Source organism: Erpetoichthys calabaricus, chromosome 8, assembly GCF_900747795.2.
Source record: "Erpetoichthys calabaricus chromosome 8, fErpCal1.3, whole genome shotgun sequence".
In the NCBI taxonomy this organism is placed as follows: domain Eukaryota; kingdom Metazoa; phylum Chordata; class Cladistia; order Polypteriformes; family Polypteridae; genus Erpetoichthys; species Erpetoichthys calabaricus.
This window is the reverse complement of record NC_041401.2, coordinates 159,954,690-159,980,009: the sequence shown is the minus strand read 5'-3', so window position 1 is coordinate 159,980,009 and position 25,320 is coordinate 159,954,690. Positions and strand designations below refer to the sequence as shown.

The following is a 25,320-nucleotide window of genomic DNA, read 5'->3' as shown; positions in this document are numbered from 1 at the left end:
TAAAAGTAATGTGCATTACACAGTTCTAACAGTTTACCCTACTGCTCCAGGGATTGTGCTACTGAGTTAGAACTTTACGATCAGCTCCTCAGCATTAATTTAATGATTTCTGAAATACTAAAACAGATTATTTCAAGCAACAGGAGGAATAATGTGATGTCTCAGTAAAATGATCTTGTGTACACTTTAGCCTATGGTTGCTTATTGATTGTGCGAAGCTGACACAATCGAAGGCGAACAGAGCGCAACAGACATGCGCAGACTACCAAATTCTTAATTGTTACCTGATTAAGTGTTTACATGGCCAAATAATGGGATTACTCAATGAGAAATATATGTGTGTTAATCTGGTTTCTCAGGGACCAATAACCCTGTTTCTCTAATCTGAATAAGGGTTTCCATGACATTTTAGGGGCGGCACGGTGGCGCAGTGGGTAGCGCTGCTGCCTCGCAGTTGGGAGATCTGGGGACCTGGGTTCGATTCCCGGGTCCTCCCTGCGTGGAGTTTGCATGTTCTCCCCGTGTCTGCGTGGGTTTCCTCCGGGCACTCCGGTTTCCTCCCACATTCCAAAGACGTGCAGGTTAGGTGGATTGGTGATTCTAAATTGGCCCTAGTGTGTGCTTGGTGTGTGGGTGTGTTTGTGTGTGTCCTGCGGTGGGTTGGCACCCTGCCCGGGATTGGTCCCTGCTTTGTGCCCTGTGTTGGCTGGGATTGGCTCCAGCAGACCCCCGTGACCCTGTGTTCGGATTCAGCGGGTTGGAAAATGGATGGATGGATGGATGACATTTTAGAAACTAGGTTTCTGTGAATAACTGGGTTATTAATGCACATGTAAATGCAGTCAGTCTGTTGCACTAATTTTTAAAGTGGAGTTTTATTTTACATAAGGTTATGGTGCCACCTAGTGTACACTGCACTGGAAGATATGTCTGATTGCAGCAGCATGCCTCTTGTCTCTTGCTTAGGTTTGGTTTGACCGACGTACTAATTACACCCGGTCTCTTGCTGTTATGTCCATGGTTGGTTATATTCTGGGTCTTGGTGACCGGTAAGATATACAGATTTATTATGTCTCCTACATCTTCTGTATCTTAATTAAAGTAACTATCTCACACACTTCATTATTCACTCTCATTTGCAGGCATCCATCCAACTTGATGCTAGACAGGCTGAGTGGCAAGATTTTGCACATTGATTTTGGGGACTGTTTTGAGGTACTCATTTGTCATCTGTTGATTAGACTCTCATATTCCCTCTCTGTCTTTCAAACAGCACTTGTGTTGTCTTCCCTCCATTAGTTCAGTTTTCTCTGTGCTCTTTGTTTTTATGTCCTCGTGACTTTCTTTTTGTGCCAGGTGGCGATGACAAGGGAAAAGTTTCCAGAAAAGATTCCCTTCAGGTTAACAAGGATGTTGACAAATGCAATGGAGGTAAGGAGTACTGGGACATTCACCCAGGGTGGGGAGGAGTGCATGATATTTAGCTGTAGCTTGCAAATCAAAAATCATTTCCTCCATTCTTCTTATTTGCAGTTTGTCATCTGAAGCTTTTTTCACCATATTCTTCTTTCAATCCAGGTCACTGGTCTGGATGGTAATTACAGGATCACATGCCACACAGTGATGGAGGTCCTGCGTGAGCATCGAGACAGTGTGATGGCAGTGCTAGAAGCATTTGTCTATGATCCATTGCTGAACTGGAGACTGATGGACAGTAAGGCTTGGGCTGGGGTTTGTTAATAGCACAAAGTAAAGCTGTGGCACTTAACATCCTAATAGCCAGTATAATTCCTGTTTTGTTCCTGGCAGCATACCACTCACAGTGCTTTAAATTATGGAGCTTTTTCATGTGCATTATTTGTTTCATTTGACGCTAAACACAACACTTCTAATGTACTTACAGCAAACACCAAAGGGACCAAGCGCTCTCGCAACAGAACGGACTCCTACACTGCTGGCCAGTCAGTAGGTAAGTAGTTTTTTAAAGTGCTGCAAAAAAGTTAATCTTCTTGGTTTTTGCATTTGTTATCAAAAGACTGTACAGTTTAAATCCATCATTATTTCTTTACTAGAGCTCAGGTTGTAAACTTATTGTTTTTCCTAGGCTCAAGTTATGGCAGAGCGTGTTGTACCCATCTCAAATTAAACCTCTGGAATGTATGATGTGAAGGACATGTAGTTTGCAGAAAAGAATATAAGGATATTGATAGACAAGAACAACACTTCACAGACACAAGAGTAAAATATTAATAAGACAGCTAGGGTGGTATTGTTCCCCGGTGTGATTGAGGGCAACCACATTATAACTAGGAATGCCTTAATACCAGAAGTTCTTTATTTGATACCAATACCAGTGAAATTTCATGACACTCTGTACCTATTTGATACTATGACAGAAATCCTGTTTAACAGGATGCCTGTTTCCTGTAAAAGAATATAAAATATATAAATGCTAATACTACCAGCAACAATAAAATAGTCATATATCCATCAAGTAGTCATCCATCAACTGTCTTTTAAGTAAACTATTGGAATTCATAAACATCAAAATACAATGCAGGGCGTGAAGTTTTTAATGTGTGATACACATGGGGATACCCTCACTGTAACAAAAAATGGGGGGAAATTTCATAATCATTGGGGAGATTTCTGCTTAGGGCTTATAATGTATGATACCGTTATGGACTGCTTGATTTATCTTATGTACTATAAAAGGAATAGACTCAACACACTTATACGGGTGGCTGCCCCAAACCTTTTTATTATTCCTGGCTGCAAAAGGTTTTTAGATAGTACAGAGATGTTCTCAGTATGGAGTCCAAAACCGAACTGTCGAGGATTTGTAAAGATGGTGGTTTTAAGGGACCAGACAGGAAGTGACGTAAGGGAACCGGAAGTGATGATCTTCAGATGACAGATTGGGTGCCGGAAGTGATATTCTTCTGGGCACCAGAAGTGACATCATCTGCTCTGAATCAGACAGGTTTTCCCGCAGCTGGTCTGTACAGATAACAGGAGAAGGTTTAGTGCACCCCACCACCTCCTGGCCTGGCGTGGAATTACCTTTGCTTGGTCCATACAACATCCTCCTAGTCGCACGTGTGTGACAGTATGTATTCCAAATTTATTCTCTGACATTGTCTCCGCAGTAAAATTAGTGCTTAAAATCAATACTAAAAGTAAAAATGTCAACATTTTTATTGTTATACTGTTGAACTAGGGCGGCACGGTGGCGCAGTGGGTAGCGCTGCTGCCTCACAGTTGAGAGACCTGGGGACCCGGGTTCGCTTCCTGGGTCCTCCCTGCGTGGAGTTTGCATGTTCTCCCCATGTCTGCGTGGGTTTCCTCCGGGCACTCCGGTTTCCTCCCACAGTCCAAAGACATGCCAGTTAGGTGGATTGGCGATTCTAAATTGGCCCTAGTGTGTGCTTGGTGTGTGGGTGTGTTTGTGTGTGTCCTGCGGTGGGTTGGCACCCTGCCCAGGTTTGTTTCCTGCCTTGTGCCCTGTGTTGGCTGGGATTGGCTCCAGCAGACCCCCGTGACCCTGTGTTCGGATTCAGCGGGTTGGAAAATGGATGGATGGATGTTGAACTAGTGTCTTCCAAGATACCTCCGGATATTTAATTTAAACTATTTAAAGCTGTTTTTTAACATTTTTTTTTTAAATATGGTTTGTCAGAGAATCACTCTTATGTTTGTAACATTTGATGTAAGATTTATATGATCTATATTTACATCATTAGCTAGTTGAAAAAAAATTCTACAGAGGAATATTTAATAAATGAGTAAAACTTATTCAGTTTTTGAATGTCACAGACACATGGTGCTTTAATAGATAGATAGATAGATACATACATACATACAGTGCATCCGGAAAGTATTCACAGCGCATCACTTTTTCTACATTTTGTTATGTTACAACCTTATTCCAAAATGGATTAAATTTATTTTTTTTCCTCAGAATTCTACATACAACACCCCATAATGACAACGTGAAAAAAGTTTACTTGAGGTTTTTGCAAATTTATTGAAAATAAAAAAATTGAGAAAGCACATGTACATAAGTATTCACAGCCTTTGCCATGAAGCTCAAAATTGAGCTCAGGTGCATCCTGTTTCCCCTGATCATCCTTGAGATGGGGAAGGTTACAGAAAAATTTCCGCTGCTTTGAAGGTCCCAATGAGCACAGTGGCCTCCATCATCCGTAAGTGGAAGAAGTTCGAAACCACCAGAACTCTTCCTAGAGCTGGCCAGCCATCTAAACTGAGCAATCAGGGGAAAAGGGCCTTAGTCAGGGAGGTGACCAAGAACCCGATGGTCACTCTGTCAGAGCTCCAGAGGTCCTCTGTGGAGAGAGGAGAACCTTCCAGAAGGACAACCATCCCTGCAGCAATCCACCAATCAGGCCTGTATGGTAGAGTGGCCAGACGGTAGCCACTCCTTAGTAAAAGGCACATGGAAGCCCGCCTGGAGTTTGCCAAAAGGCACCTGAAGGACTCTCAGACCATGAGAAAGAAAATTCTCTGGTCTGATGAGACAAAGATTGAACTCTTTGGTGTGAATGCCAGGCGTCATATTTGGAGGAAACCAGGCACCGCTCATCACCAGGCCAATACCATCCCTACAGTGAAGCATGGTGGTGGCAGCATCATGCTGTGGGGATGTTTTTCAGCGGCAGGGACTGGGAGACTAGTCAGGATAAAGGGAAAGATGACTGCAGCAATGTACAGAGACATCCTGGATGAAAACTTGCTCCAGAGCGCTCTTGACCTCAGACTGGGGCGATGGTTCATCTTTCAGCAGGACAACGACCCTAAGCACACAGCCAAGATATCAAAGGAGTGGCTTCAGGACAACTCTGTGAATGTCCTTGAGTGGCCCAGCCAGAGCCCAGACTTGAATCCGATTGAACATCTCTGGAGAGATCTTAAAATGGCTGTGCACCGACGCTTCCCATCCAACCTGATGGAGCTTGAGAGGTGCTGCAAAGAGGAATGGGCGAAACTGGCCAAGGATAAGTGTGCCAAGCTTGTGGCATCATATTCAAAAAGACTTGAGGCTGTAATTGCTGCTAAAGGTGCATCGACACAGTATTGAGCAAAGGCTGTGAATACTTATGTACATGTGATTTCTCAGTTTTTTTTACTTTTAATAAATTTGCAAAAACCTCAAGTAAACTTTTTTCACGTTGTCATTATGGGGTGTTGTGTGTAGAATTCTGAGGAAAAAAATGAATTTAATCCATTTTGGAATAAGGTTGAAACATAACAAAATGTGGAAAAGGTGATGCGCTGTGAATACTTTCCGGATGCACTGTAGACAGATAGATAGATAGATACTTTATTAATCCCAAGCGGAAATTCACATACTCCAGCAGCAGCATACTGATACAAAAACAATATTAAAGAGTAATAAAAATGCTGGTAAAAACAGACAATAACTTTGAATAATGTTAACGTTTACCCCCCGGGTGGAATTGAAGAGTCACATAGTTTGGGGGAGGAATGATCTCCTCAGTCTGTCAGTGGAGCAGGACAGTGACAGCAGTCTGTCGCTGAAGCTGCTCCTCTGTCTGGAGATGACACTGTTCAGTGGATTCCCCATAATTGACAGGAGCCTGCTGAGTGCCCGTTGCTCTGCCACGATTGTCAAACTGTCCAGCTCCATTCCTACAATAGAGCCTGCCTTCCTCACCAGTTTGTCCAGGCGTGAGGCATCCTTCTTCTTAATGCTGCCTCCCCAGCACACCACCGTGTAGAAGAGGGCACTCGCCACAACCATGTGATAGAACATCTGCAGCATCTTATTGCAGATGTTGAAGGACGCCAGTCTTCTAAGGAAGTACAGTCGGCTCTGTCCTCTCTTGCGCAGAGAATCAATATTGGCAGTCCAGTCCAATTTATCATCCAGCTGCACTCCCAGGTATTTATAGGTCTGTACCCTCTGCACACAGTCACCTCTGATGATCACGGGGTCCAGGAGGGGCCTGGGTCTCCTAAAATCCACCACCAGTTCCTTGGTTTTGCTGGTGTTCAGATGTAGGTGGTTTGAGTCGCACCATTTAACAAAGTCCTTGATGAGGTTTCTATATTCCTCCTCCTGCCCACTCCTGATGCAGCCCACGATAGCAGTGTCGTCAGCGAACTTTTGCACGTGGCAGGACTCCAAGTTGTTTTGGAAGTCTGATGTATATAGGCTGAACAGGACTGGAGAAAGTACAGTCCCCTGCGGCGCTCCTGTGTTGTTGTCCACTATGTCAGACCTGCAATTCCTGAGACACACATACTGAGGTCTGTTTGTAAGATAGTCCACGATCCATGCCACCAGGTATGAATCTACTCCCATTTCTGTCAGCTTGTCCCTAAGGAGCAGAGGTTGAATGGTGTTGAAGGCTCTAGAGAAGTCCAGAAACATAATTCTTACAGCACCACTGCCTCTGTCCAAGTGGGAGAGGGATCGGTGTAGCATATAGATGATGGCATCCTCCGCTCCCACCTTCTCCTGGTATGCGAACTGCAGAGGGTCGAGGGCGTGTTGGACCTGTGGCCTCAGGTGGTGAAGCAGCAGCCTCTCCATGGTCTTCATCACATGTGACGTCAGAGCGACAGGCCGGAAATCATTCAGCTCACTGGGACGTGACACCTTTGGGACTGGGGTGATACAAGGTATTTTCCAAAGCCTCGGGACTCTCCACTGTTCCAGGCTCAGGTTGAAGATGCGCTGTAGAGGACTCCCCAGCTCCAATGCACAGGCAGTCGTGGCGATACTCCATCTGGATGGATGTTCACTTTCTTCCAAAATTGTCCCTACCTTTTTTCCCTCTATATTTGTATCTATATTTTGTTTTATCCTCAATATTTTATATTTCCTCTATAACTTTGGTTTTCTGTGCGATTACTAGTTTTATATTAATACATTGATTCAGAACTCTTATAAAGCACCCTTTGTTGTGCTGTTTTCTAAGCATCTTATGTCTAATAAGACCTTTTATTGCTTAGCCTGCGTACTAATCCAGAATTAGAATATTAACTGGACCTACAGAGTAACTGGTATACTGCATTACATTTGCCAAAGTACATTTCAAATATGACATATGAGCAATCACTGCATTCAGCACATTTTAGTTTAGTTTCAAAAATCAACCAATGATACACATTTAGCATTTGCAAGTTCATATTGAGCATGACATATATTGTTTTGCCCTTCCTACTAGCTGGTAGAATCGTAGTGCGTGTGCCTTGAAGCACTAAATACATTTTGTTTTGGTATTAGCACATGGTATAGCTCATTTCATCACCAATGTAGACAAACCAAATTGCCACATTGTTTGTTTATTACTTGCTACAGCTGCTGTTAGTATTGCCAATATGTACGAAAAGAGCAGGTGCCAGCAATGTTTTTCCTACATTCCTGAACTGTATAAACCAATTATAAAGTGGATGAAAGCCTAAACGGATATCTGTAGATGTCCTCAATGAAACTGAAGAATAAATCATTTTGACTGTAGAACATAGTTTTTGAAAAGCAATTCATTACTCCATCATTTTATCTCCTGTTACAAACTTTTAACTACATGTTGAACAATTAAAACTCAAATCTGATTGTTCATATTATTGCACTCTCAAAGCATGCACAGTGTGTGTTTTCACTTTTTGTTGTTGTTTTCTTTAAAATAATAAGTACAATTCATGCAATTGCGCAGTGAAATTCTCCTGCCTCGAATCGAAAGCATTTGCTGTTTTTCTTATTGACATGAGATGATGTAGTGCACTATCATCACCACTGTGAGTCATTTACATGTGTAGTTTTTACTCACATTTTTCCTCATGTATTACTACTGCACCTTCCAAAATAATATGTCTACTTGCATTCATTCAGAAGTGCAGAACCAACTTCCAATCAGTACTACGGATACTGATAGAAATCTTGAACCGTTACATTTTCGGAACTTTGGTATACTCTTGGTATCGAAACATTTCTTCTTGTGACATCCCTAATTATAACATGGCCATAGGGCAGAATCCCACAATATTGTCTGGGACTTGTAGTCCCAGTTGGCAACTTTGGTGGCAGTGATGCATTGGCCAGCCTGATTAAGCTCATACAAAATCTCCTGAAGGCTGTCATAGTCTCCTGAAAAACATGGAAGTGTATCCCAAGGATAAAAGCATCATACTGGTTGTATTCCTGGGCTAAGTATTAAAAAGGCTTCCAAACCCAATCAAGCACAGAGGCTGAAGTCAGATAAGGGCTCATCTAGTATGCTGGGTGTGGGGGCTGAAGGTCAGGTTCAAAGTAGAAGGATGGAGACTTAGGTCCAAGAGCATAGTCTTTATTATTTTTCGTATTTTCTGTTTGATATGCGCTATATTAGTGCTTCTTAACCTTTTTGGTGTTGTGATCCACTTTCTTCCATATAAGTGTTTTCATGACCCACCAAAGTGGAGTGGTCACACATGGCAAAACAAACTTTATCATCAGTGTTTATTTCTCAAGCACGATTCTCAACACTTTTCTCCCTTATTGGCGCAATCTTTAGAGCAGGAGGGGGATTGAACACAATCATTAGAACAGCAACCCAATTACAGTATAAAACAATAACAACTCACAACCCTGTAGCTGAGAAACACTGTGCTATATGTTACCCTTTTTGCTCAGACTTCCTGTATAAGCTTTTATTTTCCTTTAAAAAAATCTTTTTTTTTTTTGGGACTGTAGAAATAAAGTTGCCATGTAAGTGAAATAAAGCACTAGCATCAATGTTTCATCATTAATCATTTTTACATCATTTGACTGTTTTCTTATTTAACATAGAAACATTGGAAGCAATTGAGCTTGGGGAGACCTCTCACAAGAAACCAGGAACAACCGTGCCAGAATCCATCCAGTCTTTCAGTGAGTTCTTTTTTTCATTATATTTATTCATTTATTTTTTGAATGGCGAGTCCAGGGAAATGCAGGAAGGTAGCATTCTAGATTCTTGAATTGCTCAATGTATCATTTGTGTGCTTTCTATGCAGTTGGAGATGGACTGGTGCAGCCTGAAGCCTTAAATAAAAAAGCAATTCAGATTATTAATCGAGTTAGAGACAAACTAACCGGTAAGTTTGCTTCATACATAAAAAGTATATGGGATGGCTTCAGCAAATTAACGTAAAATAAAAATATTTCCTTGTAGGGAGAGATTTCTCTCATGATGACACCCTAGATGTTCCAACTCAAGTGGAACTTTTAATCAAGCAAGCAACCTCCCATGAAAACCTGTGCCAGTGCTACATTGGTTGGTAAGTTCCTGATTCTGCCTCTTGTTACAACCTTTTCTTGTTTTAACTGTTCCCTTATTTCCATAAACCTAAACAAAAAGCAAAAAGGAAGTAAAAAGGTCAGTTTGCTGGCCATGAGTAGTAAGAATATACAGAAGCTGAGGTTTTTTTTTTTTTTGTTTTTTTTTGTATCTGAGTTGAATTGAAGCCTCTGTTCCTTTTCACTTATTTACTTAATGTGTGGCAGGCCTAATGGGGGACTCAGATATTTGCCCTTTCTTTTCATCAGCGAAGCTTTTTTTTTTTTTTTTTTAACTGTATTTGAAGTCCTTTATTCTTTTCTCTGCATCTTTATTTGCTGGTGGTCCACATTTTATGCTTGCATGATAAAGTGATAATCTGTCACTTGTCACATTGGAACCTAGACTTGCTTTATTCTAGCACCCGCTTTAGAACAGCTGCTTGGGATTTCTCCATTTCTCTTCAACAATGCCACCTTTGGCTCAGAATTCTAGCATTGCTATCTCATTTGGCAAAGGTAAAAATGGACAGGCGGAAATTGAATAATCTAGATCACAGGCTATAAGATAGTCCCGTTAATGCCTTTTACTGACCAGTGTTTGCCATTTTTTGATTGCAGGTGTCCATTCTGGTAAAATGCTTTGATGTTTCTGCAGTATGCAGTACAAAAAGTGAGAATCAAAAAGGTGACTGTATTCATACAGTGCCTTGCAATTGGCTTCGGCCTTGACAATGTGCTATAATGTAGAAATGAAGGTCTGTGATTAAAAGTAAAGACTGTAATATATTGTTTATTCTTTGGCAATAAATCATTGAAAATTTAAAAAAAGAAAAAACTCCTGGTCTTTTAAATCCTTTTGAGTTTCATATTACATGGCTGCAAAATCTGCTTATGTTTTCTTTACTTTGTTCTGTGTTTAAACTACAAATTAATTGCAGTACTAGCTGCATCTCTAAACATCAGTAGACGCTTAGGTGCCTTTCTGAGTGGCTCCAATCAAACAGCACACAACCTAATCTGGTACTACAAAGAGTCTGTTCAGCAAGGAGGAGAATGAGGAGGAAGAGAGCATAAAATAATAGGGTAAGCTAATTAATACTAGACATGAAAGCAGTATATTTAAGGCTAAAAATAACCATATGATCATTGAAAGGGATGGAGAGGCAGAGCATAGTTACTTTTTGTTCAGTTTCTCATTATGGTTAATCTGTATAACCATTTCTAACCTGTTTGTCCAGTTTCGGATTGCAGGATGCCAGTGCCTAATTCTGGGTAATGGATGGTATGTTTAAATCAGCTTGTGCTCATTTATGCAGTTACAATAAAAAATAATTGGGTTTTATTTATAAATATTGTTTTTATAAATTAATTTTTGATCAATCTGAAAATATCTCTGAAATGCTATACATCTGTTCCCCCTTCTTCACAATTATACCAACAGAAAAACTATATAAATCAAACCTCTACCTGACCTCCCCCCAGCTAAAACAAGTCCCTTTACTCTTGTCATTACTACCAAATAATAACAGCTTTATATAACGTACAGTACAAGACTGGATGTTCTGTGCTGTAGGCTGCATAAAAAATGGACGTCATGACAGTCTTTAGAGACTTAGATTACATATTTTTTTTAATTATATATGGTAGTATTTGTATATGAACACTTGCAGAATAGATGGTCATTGAGCTGAGTACAGTAAACTAAACTTATAACAGAGTAAGGAAAAGAACAATAATAATAACCATCTAAATGTATAATAGTTTATTTATAAAAGCCATAGAGAGAACTGTATCTCTAAGCCCAGCTGTAGTCATGCGAAAAAGAAAGTGCACCCTCCTTCAATTCTGTGATTTTATTAATCATGGTCTAAATCACAATTGTTTTGCCATCCCTAACTTCTATAAACAGAGACATCTAACCTCAGGTGACAAATAAAACAGTAGAGTTCAATATGTTGTTATTTTTTGTTCCTAAAAGTAATCAAAATTCAGAAACCATGTGGGGAAAAAATACGTCCGCACCTCCAACTTCCACAATAATTAACAGGGAATTTAGCAGCCAGATATTACTAATCAAAACACACAAAACTAATTACCACCAACTGTGACTACCTCTATAAAATACAACTTTTGACAGGTTGGTGTTCTGGACCATTCATGGATGTGTTTGCATTATACCAAGAATTAAGGACATTGCCCATAACCCAAGAGAAGCAATTATTGCTGGTTATCAGTCTTGGTAGGGTTATAAGACCATTTCCAGACCATTTGAAATTCAACAGTCTACAATGAGAAAGATGGCTTCCAATGTTGAGATTTTAAGACAATTTCCAGTCTTTCGCAGGAGTGGATGTCCCAGCGAATGCAGTCCAAGGTCAGACCGTTTAATGCCAAGAGAAATCAAGAAAAACCTCACATGTCCTACAGACCTTGGTGAGCATAATAAATGTTCATGTTCATGACACTATAATTAGAAAAAGACTGAACAAGTATGGCTTTCATAGAAGAGTAGTAGGGCGAAAGCCCCTTCTCTCCAAAAAAATATAGCAGCATGGTTTTGCATCTGAGCAAACCAGAAAAATTCTGCAACAATATCCTTTGAACTGTGTGATAGACGGCTGGGGACCTTGCCCCACCGGGAGACCTGGAGAAGCAGGGGACTGGGAGAGGGGTAATTCCAACGCTGGGATGCAAAATGGCAGCCCTCTGGGATTACATGGGAACCACAGAGCTGGGAAGCTCAAACCTGTGGGGATCCGTAGGGATCCGTAGCCACCGCCAGGGGGCGCCCGGACGATTCCAGAGCCATGGACTGCAGCATTTCTGCCACACCAGAAGTGCTCCGGGTGCCCATGCAGCACTTCCGTCACACAAAGAAGTGCTGCAGGAAGGTCATCAGGGAGCACCAGGGTGCAGTATAAAAAGGGCCACCTCACTCCATTTAGAGAGCCGGAATCAGGTGGAAGAGGACTGAGCTTGCGAGAGAGGAGTGGAGGCGGCAGAAGAAAATAAAGTAAAGAAATGACTGAGCCATGCGAGTTAATTGTGGTGGTATTGTGTTGTGTGTTGAATATAAAAGGAAGAATAAACGTGTGTGTTTGCACATCTGGCTGTCTGTCTGTCTGTGTCCGGGCTTCTTTTACAAATGATGAGACCAAGGTGAAGATGTTTGGTCATCATGCACAGTGGCATGTTTGTCAAAAACCAAACACAACGTTTTACCACAAAAGCCTCATACCAACCGTCAAGCCTGGTGGTGGAGAAGTAACAATTTGGGCTTCTTTTGCAGCCACGTGACCTGGGAAACTTAGTCATCGAGATGGCCATGAACACCATTTTATACCAAGATACTCCTTGAGACAAATGTGAGGCTATCTGTCCAACTGCTAAAGTTGGTACAAAATTGGATCATACAACAGAATGATGACACCAAGCACACCAGAAAATCAACATCTGAATGGCTAAAAAAGAAAAAAATCAGCGTGTTGGAATCCCATTGAGGTGCTGTGGTGGAATCTTAAGATAGCTGTGCATAAACGGATGCTCTCAAACATCAGTGAATTGAAGTCATGTTGTAAAGAAGAGTGGGCTAAAATATATCCAAAATAATATTAGAGACTGATAAACTCGTACAGAAAAGCTTTACTTCAACTTATTGCTGCCAACGATGGTCCTACATGTTATGAACCTCCTTGGTGTTAACCCTGAGACTCTCTCAGGCTTGGGATACTATGTAAAAACAGTTAATCCCGAGTGTTTCTCGGGATAAGCTATTATGATCCAATGTACAGTGTTGAACTTGAATAATGCATGGGACAGTATTCTGCTGCCACTTTCTTTACAACATGCTCAGACCACCTCAACTGGCTCCTTTTAATCTGGAGGAGCAGTGTCTGTACCCTGTGACTCTCCCGACTCACTGAGCTTCCTGGCCTATAATGAAATGTCCGCCCAGCTAATCTGAATAGAAACCTCATTTCTACCACTTGTACTCACACTCTCAGGCTGTCAGTCATAATCCACAGCTCAGGTCCATAGATGAGGACAATGATGTAGATCAACCATCTCCATGGACCAATATTGTGCCTACAGAACAACTCCAATCTGACTGTTGATCTCACATTCCCTGTTTCCATCACTCATTAACAAGATCCTAAGATACTTGAATTCCACCACTAAGAGCTGTTGTTCCCCTCACACCCAGAGAGACCAATCCAATCTTTTCAGAGAATGAACCATGACCTCAAACTTGGAGGTCCTCATCCTAGCACCTTCACACTCATCAATGATTTTTTCAAAGACCCTAATGATGGTGCAAATTAAAAAAAAAAAAAACAGGTACCCTGTCTGGGATGGGGTTACCAGAACCCATTCCTGGAGCCTGGCCTAAGGGTGACATTTGCCTGGTGATTGGGCCGCAGTGGCTGCAGGTTTTCATTCTAACCCTTTTCTTAATCAGCGACATGTTTTTGCTGCCAATTAACCTCTTTTGAATTCATTTTATTTGACATGCTCTTGAAGACTCAGACCCCTCAATTGTTTCTTTTTCCTTAATTAGCAGCCAAACAATAATGAGATTCAAAATGAGTCAAAACAGGACCAGCAAACTGTGACCATCGTACAATATCTGCAAATAAAGAAAGGTGGAGGTCTCAGGTATGCTGATCTGCTCTTAGAAAAGAGAAAATCCACAATTACGGGTCTTCTATTGTACAATGAGAGCAGCAACAAGCCATGGAATTAAAGAACGGGTTTAATTAACAACAAGACTCAGCACCTCATTAAGCAACTGGTTGGAGTGAAATTGCTTGGAGTTTGCGGCCCTGACGTTTTTGGTCTTCTGTTGGCTCACTCACTTCACATTTCACTTATGTTTGGGTGCCATTTATGGAACGAAATGAAGCAATTCAGCGCAACGATGAAAAAATTCAGGGAAACATTTCTTAAAAACCAAGTCAATTAAAATTAATTCAAAAGAAGTTAGTTAGCAGCAAAAACAGATCACTAATTAAGAAAAGGGTTAGAAAGAAAACCTGCAGCTACTGCGGCCCTCCAGGACTGGAGTTGGGCACCCCTGTCTTAAGCTATTGCATCTTTGGAGATGTAGGACCAAAAGTGGAGTACCCAGGGGGGTAATCCATGGAGGGACTAAGAGAATGTGCAAACTCCATCCAGACAATGTCATGATGCTGGATCTCCAAAGCAGCAGCACTAACCTCTGCACTACTCTACATTTTTATTGCTCAATCCAAACTGTATTGTATAATATTTAAAAAAGAAGCTTTTAACTTAAAGTATAGTCCCCGACAAAACAAGTACCCAAATGTATAAAAAGGGGGAAGCTTGTCTTATGATAATGATCATCCCTATTGCCTTAATTGCCACCTACAGCTTGAGACCAAAATCTAAAATATAATGCTGATGTCTGTGTGTGTGTGTCCGGTTCCTCCAAGAAATCTTGGTTGGTCAGTTTGTGTTTGGTGATGCAAACAAAAGAGGCAAATGTGTATACATGTAGAGAAGTAAAGGCATAGTAGACAAGCTGAGAGTCATCTTCAAAGATGGGATGCATATAAGTGGACAGGAGGCAAGCAAGGTGCCTAGAAATGACAGTCTGAGTAACACGCTTTACAGGAATGGGATGTATAGAGGGAGCACCGATCAAGTGAGGTTCGCACACATGGAGATACCAAGGAAAGGTTTTGAAAAGTGCACATAGAGCAACAGATATCAAATATTTTAAAGTGCATTCAATTTCCTGTCTTGTACAGGTAACATGGCTAGTAAATACATAAATGCAGAGCAGTCTGAAAAAGCACAAGTATTTCCTGATATCAGCAAGTATGGAGACTACATTGTGGCTTTGCCTAAGGTTTAGAGGAGAATTTTAACAATGTCACTCAGACCCTTTCTCAAACCTTTTCAGCTGATGTATGTCGAAGACTCTAGAGTGGCCAGACATCTGGCTTCAGGGAAACTAGCCCAAGAGTGAGGTGAGGAGGCAATTTCCAATTCTGGATAAACTGATGACGTCCAAAGAAAGAAGTTCACTCATCTTTGCAATACAATTTCAAGACCTGCTCACAATTTTATCTATTTTAGCAATAAGGTCATTCGATTTGTGTGTCAGCAAAAGGATTCAGTGTGTACAATGTTTTGAATCATCTGAACAGTGATCATATGCTTTAAGTAGTAATTATGTTAGCCTGCACAAATCTTTGTTTTGCACAGGCATTCAGCAGTTGAAAACGGTGGAGGCGTCCACAAATACAGATTTCCTGAAGCAGATGTTCCAGTGATTGCAATATTCATTCTCCTGGTTGAAATTGTCTCAAATTTCAAAATTCACTACATTTAAAATGATGAGCTGAACGTACAATGCTAAGATCAATAGCACAATCTCAGGAGACTCAGATTGCAGGCTTGTTTTCGAATTCACGACAGCCATTGATGATGCATAATCTTTTTGCCAATGAAGAACTCCATAACTTACTTGCGCATGTAAACAGGAGGTTTTTTTAAAAGCAATGGGTCTGCTCAAGAAACCAGGATTCGTGGGAAATCCATCAAAATTAAATCGGGATGCATTGAAACAAATGTGTTTCTGGAACAGATTAAGACAGATTTGCGTGATCAGTGAGGTTGAAGATGCGGGTTTCCCTAATCCTGCCTTTGGAAAGAACGTGGGCATTGCCTGTTCCAGAAAGAAAGATCTGATGAAACCCACTTGAGTACGCCCTAAAAACTAACATGTGACCTGTTAAGGTTCAATGATTTGAAAACTCCTTATTAAGGAGCAGCGCATCAAATAACATGATGAAAGGTACTAAAACATCTACCATAAATCCTAACTCTAGTTGCACTATTTCAGAAGTAGGAAATACCGTTCCCCTTCCTGAACGAACAATCGATATAGAAGCCCAACTCCTTCGACAAATCCTGCCCGGATAAAGGTAAGTAGACCCAGATCAGACATTCTGGCATTCCCTGATAAGTGTGCATTAATGTTTATATCTGAGGCTTTAATATATCTGTGGGAACTTCACAATGTGATAAATTCAGTGTATTGTGGCTTTGAACGAACATGATGATTGACGCCAATCGTCGACATTTTCCATTTTTTTAACTGTAGCACTGGATATGTCACACGGCATTGCAATCACAAAACCGTGCGTAACTTTGAAGCGGTGTCTAATGACACATACTGTACACAGTTGGAAGAAAAAAATAACTATCAAAAAGTGGAATTCCACAGAGTCGCAGGTATGGCAGTCGAATCTGAACATCTGCGGCATTTCTGAGTAATTATAACTGATGATAGACTCACTGTTGAGCAAGTTTCCCACCTTCATCCCTTCTGCTACGGAGTCACTCGCCTTTTAAAGAAACGCCTCGGAAGACTTCTTTTTTCCACGAACACCTATACTGTACCTGCTTATTAAGACTGTTTCTATTAGGGGTTCTGCAATGGAATAAGGCGATGACATCACTTCTGTTTTATATTGTATTGTATTGTTAATTTGGCACGAAGGTTGTTGCCCTGTGTTTCTCACAGTCCGTGGTTGATCGGCTTTTCAGTACTCGGCACATACGGGCTTGTAAATGTTACCGTAAACGCGAGTTAATATTTATTAATCTATTCGGGACTGCATGATCCAATTAAAATCCGGCATTCTGACATCGGTTAGTCTGCTGATGGAAAATCACGCTATAGCAAACCGGGATTCCTTTTGAGATCCAGGATTATCTAATCTTATCTTTCTGCAACAACCCCCAGGTTCCTGCGTTAACCGGGTCACTAGATGTATACCAGTTTTCTCTGCATGTAAACGCAATAAATGAGTATGAGATTTTAACTGACTACATGATCTGAATTACTTCCATGTACCTAAATCTCCATTACTGAGCAATATCGTGAACTATCTCACCTAATCGTGGTGCACTTTCCAAAACAACGCCTCTGCCTCTCCATCTCCATGCGTGCAAGGGACCTTAGTGTACGTGCTGAAGACACAGTGTATGGCTGCTAACAAACCCCGCCTCAAAGTTGCTTGTCCTCGCGAGATTTTCTACGCTTCTAATGGCGGCGCTCCTAGGAGCTGGTGATGCTCCATTGCGAAAAACTTCGCTTGCTACAAACGAAGAAGCGGACAGTGAAAAGACCGACGTGTTTCCTGGTTTTAAGGATGCCGACTCATTTGTCAAGGTTTGTGCTTTCACCGTAACGCCGAAACGATCATTCAGGAGAGAGTTTTACCCTTGTGCTGGGCCTCATGAGAAGTTGCGTGGTATCTGTGAGTGGGTATTTAAATTGGTGACGAACATCCTTGTATAACATGTTAGTTTTCGGAACGTTACTTGCAGAGCACGAATTTATCGCGACTCCTTGTATGCTGGGGAACGACTGAAATAATTCGCGTAGCTTCTGTGTAGGATAGAGCCTGTTTAGTCTCGAAATGACACGTGTCCTCAGAGACTACCGTGCAAGTTTAACTGGTTGTTTTTTTCTCATGTTGCTCGTCTGTAGTACGAGTTAGTATTCAACATAAAACTCGGGAATATCTCCGTGTCCCTTCAGCCTCTGGTTGACTGTACACCATCACACTGATCCTAAATAAACAAGATTTATTTATTTTTAGGAAGTAGAAATCATACTGATATGATCCTCTAGGGACAGTATGACTGGGTATCATGTAGCTTTTTAACCTAGTGATCTTCGATTTTAGAAACTGTCATATATGGGTTCACTAAGGAATAGTCTGACGCCACGTGAACAGAAGTGGACCTTCTCACCAGTTAACAGTCGGCTGAACATGTTAACATGGAATCCTGTGGTTCTATAAGATTTTATTAAAGTTTCAGCACACCAAATTTAACTGTGGTATTGTAATGAAATAGCATTGAAAGTGAAGGTTGACTTTTAATTATTTAATCCGTGTTAAAGTGTTTTTTTTTTTTCTTTTCTTACATGTAAACCCTTTTTCCCCTTTTTTTTTTTTTTTTTTTTTATTTATTTTATTTTTTTTTTAATTTTTTGCAGCATGGACTTGCTAACGTGCTTAAAGCCACAAAAGCCTCTGCTCAGTTGCCACAGGCAGGCGATGAGTATGATTTCTACCGCAGCTTTCCTGGATTTCAGGCTTTCTGTGAGACACAGGGAGAGAGGCTGTTAAAATGGTATGTAGTTCCATGTAAAATTATTTAGTCTTTATTACAGATGAAAAAAGCTTTAGCAAGTCTCAGTTGGTCATTTAAGGCCACACGGTAGCCATGAGTGATATCCAATTATATGTTTGACATTTTAATTTTGTTTTTTCCAGTTATGCATCTACAATTTGTAATACCTAAAGTTCCTTGTCCAGTTTGGGCATTTTGTAAATTCTGTAGTGACTATCATATATGCGAGAGCTGAAACGTTTTGATCCAGATCTATTTTATTTTCATATGTAACCCCTATAAACATTCATACACGTCCTGTAATCCCCCAACGTTTCTGTGCCACACAAATAAAATGTTCTCTCTGACATGTGTAACAACTCTCCTGTAGTTGACATTGATGTCTTCGTCATTGCCATAGTGCATCTGTGACTACCACATGGTGCCAGCTGAGGAGATGAGGGTGAGTTTGGCATCTCTTTGAATCCACAGTTCCACACCACAGCCTTTGTAACTCCTGCAGTGTGAGCAGGACATTGCGGTGAAGCAGAATTAAGATCCCCAACAGCTTTTCTTGCTGATTTTTCCCTGATGGCTGCCAACATCAAATGAATCTGCCTGATACTGATCTGATATGGAGGCCTTTGAGGCATGTAGTCCATATGGACTACACCCTCAACCTTGTAAAATGTTGTGGATGTGACCTTTCTGTCAATGGCTTGGACTTTTTTTGATGTTTGAGAATAGCCATGCGTATGTTACACTGATTTTCAGTGATGTATCAATGGTTTATCCTCAGTTGTGAATTGCTTCTTAAAATTCTCCTTGCCTAAATTCATTAGCTTGAAGTTCTCCTTAGAACACTGGACGTGCTGATGCTTTGTTTCAAAAGTCAATATCCTTGGTACTAGGGCTGTGTTCATAATATCCTTGGTACTAGGGCTGTGTTCATAATATCCTTGGTACTAGGGCTGTGTTCATAATGTTGATACAGTAGTATAGTACGAATAAACCATTGTCGATATGTAATAATAATAATGCATTTTATTTATAGGGCACTTTACATGAATCAGTGCAGCCGTTTCTGTATCTTTTTTTAAATCCTTCTGTTGAAATATAGAGCGTGCACATATGAGAAAATGATACTGTGGTTTGTTGTAATAAAAGTGTAATGTTTACAACAACCATCAGAGGGCAAACCAATTTAGTAGGTCAGATTACTTGAAAATTGGTAGCCTACTCTGGACTTCTTGGAAGTGTTTGCACTATTGTAACTTTTTTGGAAAAAACAGTACTGCTAGCAGCACTGTAAATGACAAACCGAAACTAATCCAGTTACCAGAGCTCAAGTTCTAGACCATTGTCCTGATAAGATGGAATAGCTCTTTCAATGTGACTACTTGACCAACAGCCTGCTGTGGTATTCTATATGTAGAGCACTGCTTTCTATTGAAGTGCATAACACGAACGCTGAATGTACAGATGACATTGCAAAAGAAATTAAACTACTTAAAACTGCAATAAATATCTTAGTCTAAAGGAAACGCCTCCAAACTGTGATTGTAGCACTTTTTGCAGTCCTTGCTTATATCTTAACACTTACTGTGCCCCAAGTGATTTGGCCATCACTGGAGAGATCAAAGCTGCAAGTAAAAAAAAAAAAAAAAAAAAGCCACATGAATGATAAATAGTTGTCCTGTATGGTCTCTGCATTGGGCCGCCTGCTTTTTAACACTGCTTGTTCCAATGGCATGTCCTCATAAACTGAATGAACCTTATTTCTGCTCATTCCTGATCGTAGCACAATAGCAAGAGCACCAAGATCATTGTTGATTTTCAACACTCAAGGTTGGGGTAAAATAAAATCGTTTGTTTCATCTGCTTATTAGTTCAAAGGAGAGAAAACACTTGGTATCACTGCTTTTATTTTAAGGTCAGTTCTCACTTTTGCAAAATAGCTGAGGAATGTTTATAGGAGAGAGTGCTGCAGAGAAAAGTAAATTTGTGAATTTATTTTATATATAGATAATGTATGTGTTTTGCAGAAATATACCCGGGCATTGACTGCATTAATTATGAAGTAAACGGTGCATACTTAAGTCACGTGCATGAGTAACAGAAATCATGTCTTAAAAAAAAATAGCCTGTGTAATGCACACAAAGTTTGAGTGACTGAATTTTCATATCCACACTTCCACTGGGCACATTTAGAGTCTGTAATTGGAAATACTATTCTGGTTTACAAAGTGTCATTTTGCACAACCTTTCCTAGTCAGAGAGTTTAGTAATTGAAGCAATTTCCCTAAAAATAACACAGTTTTTCTGAGAGAGACAAAATTTGTCCTCGGAGATCTCACGTTTTCATCTATTTCTTGGCAAGAAGTCCCTTTTCTCTTGACCCTCACCCTACTGGCATTGAATGAGCCATTTATCAAAACACATGTGAATACTGCCATGTACATGTACTATATGTGCACTGTCTGCAACTTTTAGCAGCAGTCCAAAAATAACGGGTGAAACTTTTAAACTCCAGGGTATGAAGTACTTGTTATGGTAATGAATGGATAAATCACAATATACAGGTGCTGGTCATAAAATTAGAATATCATGACAAAGTTGATTTATTTCAGTAATTCCATTCAAAAAGTGAAACTTGTATATTAGATTCATTCATTATACACAGACTGATGTATTTCAAATGTTTATTTCTTTTAATGTTGATGATTATAACTGACAACTAATGAACATCCCAAATTCAGTATCTTGGAAAATTAGAATATTGTGAAAAGGTTCAATATTGAAGACACCTGGTGCCACACTCTTTAATCAGCTAATTAACTCAAAACACCTGCAAAAGCCTTTAAATGGTCTCTCAGTCTAGTTCTGTAGGCTACACAATCATGGGGAAGACTGCTGACTTGACAGTTGTCCAAAAGACGACTATTGACACCTTGCACAAGGAGGGCAAGACACAAAAGGTCATTGCTAAAGAGGCTGGCTGTTCACAGAGCTCTGTGTCCAAGCACATTAATAGAGAGGCGAAGGGAAGGACAAGATGTGGTAGAAAAAAGTGTACAAGCAATAGGGATAACCGCACCTTGGAGAGGATTGTGAAACGAAACCCATTCAAAAACGTGGGGGAGATTCACAAAGAGTGGACTGCAGCTGGAGTCAGTGCTTCAAGAACCACCACGCACAGACATATGCAAGACATGGGTTTCAGCTGTCGCATTCCTTGTGTCAAGCCACTCTTGAACAAGAGACAGCGTCAGAAGCGTCTCGCCTGGGCTAAATGCTGAGTGGTCCAAAGTTATGTTCTCTGATGAAAGTAAATTTTGCATTTCCTTTGGAAATCAAGGTCCCAGAGTCTGGAGGAAGAGAGGAGAGGCATAGAATCCATGTTGCGTGAGGTCCAGTGTAATGTTTCCACAGTCAGTGATGGTTTGGGGTGCCATGTCATCTGCTGGTGTTGGCCCATTGTGTTTTCTGAGGTCCAAGGTCAACACAGCCGTCTACCAGGAAGTTTTAGAGCACTTCATGCTTCCTGCTGCTGACGACCTTTATGGAGATGCAGATTTCATTTTCCAACAGGACCTGGCACCTGCACACAGTGCCAAAGCTACCAGTACCTGGTTTAAGGACTATGATATCCCTGTTCTTGATTGGCCAGCAAACTCGCCTCACCTTAACCCCATAGAAAATCTATGGGGTATTGTGAAGAGGAAGATGCAATACGCCAGACCCAACAATTCAGAAGAGCTGAAGGCCACCATCAGAGCAACATGGGCTCTCATAACACCTGGGCAGTGCCACAGACTGATCGACTCCATGCCACGCCGCATTGCTGCAGTAATTCAGGCCAGAGGAGCCCCAACTAAACATTGAGTGCTGTAAATGCTCATACTTTTCATGTTCATACCTTTCAGTTGGCCAACATTTCTAAAAATCCTTTTTTTGCATTGGTCTTAATTGATATTCTTATTTTCCGAGATACTGAATTTGGGACTTTCATTAGTTGTCAGTTATAATCGTCAACATTAAAAGAAATAAACATTTGAAATACAGTCGACCCTTGATATACGACCGGCTTGACATGCGAACAACTTGATTTACGACCAAAATTTTTATTTTGATTTACGACCTGAATGTGGTCACGTGTATCCGCTTGCGCGATTGTAAACAAACAGAAACATTCCTATTAATGCGGCACTCATTCAATAAAATGTCAGGTTTGTAAACTCTCTTGGGACCTCCCCCAACTAGAAGACATGCCAAAGTCCAAACTCCGTATGGAAGACTGTTTACCTGTTGCTGGGGCAACAGCCGGCTTAAAGCTGTGCTGAGTCTCTCAGCCAAAGCAAACAGAAAAGATATCGATGAGTGATATGCATGTGATATCCCTGCCCGGCAATGGACAAGCAAGCTTCCACGGTCGCGGCAGTCGCGCTTCAGGACGCACTTCAGCATGTCGTTCCCATTGAGTGGAAACGTGTGGGGGGGGGGGTCTCAGAAGAGTTCAGAAACAGTTCCTTGTATCATCGCAAGGAAATGCTGAGAAAAATTCGCGTCAGAATAACTTGTAGGCAGGAGGAGATTAAAATTAACGCAAAAGAAGCTATTGAAATGATTGCAAATGCCTGAGCGCAAGTTAAAGAAAGCCTTTAAAAAGCCTTCAGTTTCATTATCATCCTCCTCCCTTCCTGCAGCCCAAAGATGTCAAATTAAATGGTGAGTACAGTATGAAATTGTTGTTTCTGGTAGGCTAGGCACTTTTTATTACTTTTTGGTTAGTACATTAGAAAAATTATTGGTGTTTTGGTAAATTATGCACATTATACAACCCTTTTTTTATTATGAAAAGGTTAAGTAAGTGTTGCAGTGGGAGGTTCGGAACGCATTATGGGTATTTCCATTATTTCTTATGGGAAAAATAGTCTTGACTTACAACCAACTTGAGTTACAACCAGCCCTCGCGAACGAATTGAGTTCGTAAGTCAAGGGTCCACTGTATATCAGTCTGTGTGTAATGAATGAAATCTAATGTACAACTTTCACTTTTTGAATGGAATTACTGAAATAAATCAACTTTGTCATGATATTCAAATTTTATGACCAGCACCTGTATGTTAATATAACTAAACTATTATTCTTGTTTTAAATGCCAGGTTAGTTTGTTCTTAAACAAAAGGGAAATTTCACACTTTATATACATTTTTCATTGTGATAATGTGTCATTGTTTGTTTTAATGAGTTTAAAGTATCAGTTTTTAATAGCATCTTCAGTGTGGTTAATATACAGTAGTTGGTTAATACACCATTTCACAATAAGCTATAGTGTACAATATATAAAGCTCCTGGTGTAGTGAACAATTGAGTCCATTATGCTTTGTGCACATCTTCATTTTTCTAATTGCAATTCTAAATTTTAATTGTTTTGAATGTTTTAAAAATGATGGCATTGACTGCCATGAGTTCAATTCATATTTGGCAAGTGCAGTGTGCCTTTTAATGATAGAGCCACTAAATTTAGAAGAGATTTAATGAATCTGATTATACAGTGCTGTCCAACACAACCAAACAAGTCCTGTGTATTCCAGGGACAGGTGTGTCTGCATAAATTATATAAATTGTATTCTTCACAGCTGGTGACATTATCACTGCACAGAGAAGGGCATTAACACCAGAACTTTTGCATCCATTGTAGTTATTATCCTTTAAAAAGAAGGGGAAAATTCTCAACTACTTAACCCTTCAGACTTGGATAGGAGGACATACTTTGTCATATGTAATGTCTAACTGCTATGTATGTCAGTTATGTTGTATGCCTTTTGGTAAGGTGTTATATTGTGAAATTGGTGCCAATACCTAGCCTTACGGTGTACCCAGTGTTACACAGATTTTGCTTATGTTTATGGATTCAGCTGAGCCATAACTAATTTCTGTTGTTTCTTTTGTGCTGATTTGTATTTGCGTATCATTAAAGTTTTATTGTGCTCATTGAAAAAAGAGCAAACATACTACCAATTATATGTTTTAGAACACCTCAGTTTTTCTTCAGATTTAATCAGTTGAAACGCAATGAGTGATCTAAATGGTGAAAAGGTAAGCAGTAAACTGCCAGAAGTTTATATTTAAAGTTTTTAGGGTAGCAAAAACTGGAGAAAATGAAGTATCAGAATATTACAAATGGGCTTTCTTCAGGGAACAACTGATAGGTTACAACCTACAGATTTGCTGCAGCAGTTAAGTTAAGCTTTTGCAAGTTTAAGCAAACAATTTGAACAAGTGTCCCAACTTCTGTTGATCACTTAGAAACCCTCTGTTTTTCTTAAAGCAAAGTTGGAGTAGGCTGTATTACTACACCCTCTGAAATACTCCTTGGACAATATTCCAGTGATAATAGCAAGAAAACAACATTCAACAATGAGACAGAGGATTATTATCCTTACAAGTTTAGGCCTTTAATTTTGGATTTTTTTTTTTTTTTGCGCCAAGTGTCGGCAAGTATGGTGTCCTGCACAGTCCAAAGGCAATTGGAAACTAGAATAAACTCACAGTAAGAGGTCTGGCAGACCCTAATTCACGACCCAATTGGAAGATAAATTTCTGAGGGTTACCATCTTACGTAATAGGTGCCTCACAGCTTAACAGTGGTTGATAAAAACAAGTTTGTTTCTACTGTGAAGAGGAGACTTTGTCCAGTCTGCAGTAGATCACAGCTGGCATTTCAAGGCCCTATTTTGTCATGAATGGCTTTCTTATTGCTCCTTCCCCTGTCAAGAAGAGGAGACATTGTGCTGCAGGTTTGACACCGTGAGTGCATTTCAGCTGATTACATTTGAAGAAATACAGGTGTTCTAAAACTTTTGACTAGTAGT

General features: G+C 40.3%; 2 protein-coding genes across 3 annotated transcripts in view; both read left to right on the top strand.

The window, feature by feature from the left end:
- mtor (mechanistic target of rapamycin kinase) overlaps positions 1–10,080 on the top strand; it is a 100,608-nt gene extending 90,528 nt beyond the window's left edge. The window contains exons 50-58 of the mRNA XM_028807669.2: positions 967–1,049; positions 1,143–1,215; positions 1,357–1,431; positions 1,579–1,714; positions 1,904–1,969; positions 8,816–8,896; positions 9,022–9,102; positions 9,180–9,285; positions 9,905–10,080. Of these exons, the coding sequence (XP_028663502.1) occupies positions 967–1,049; positions 1,143–1,215; positions 1,357–1,431; positions 1,579–1,714; positions 1,904–1,969; positions 8,816–8,896; positions 9,022–9,102; positions 9,180–9,285; positions 9,905–9,920 (717 nt within the window). The 3' untranslated portion in view covers positions 9,921–10,080. The remainder of the gene's footprint in view (positions 1–966; positions 1,050–1,142; positions 1,216–1,356; positions 1,432–1,578; positions 1,715–1,903; positions 1,970–8,815; positions 8,897–9,021; positions 9,103–9,179; positions 9,286–9,904) is intronic.
- A 7,248-nt stretch (positions 10,081–17,328) lies between these two features.
- exosc10 (exosome component 10) overlaps positions 17,329–25,320 on the top strand; it is a 40,769-nt gene continuing 32,777 nt past the window's right edge. For both annotated transcript variants that reach the window (XM_028807668.2, XM_028807667.2), the window contains exons 1-2: positions 17,329–17,492; positions 18,327–18,463. In XM_028807668.2, coding sequence (XP_028663501.1) covers positions 17,367–17,492; positions 18,327–18,463 — 263 coding nt within the window. In that variant the 5' untranslated portion in view covers positions 17,329–17,366. The remainder of the gene's footprint in view (positions 17,493–18,326; positions 18,464–25,320) is intronic.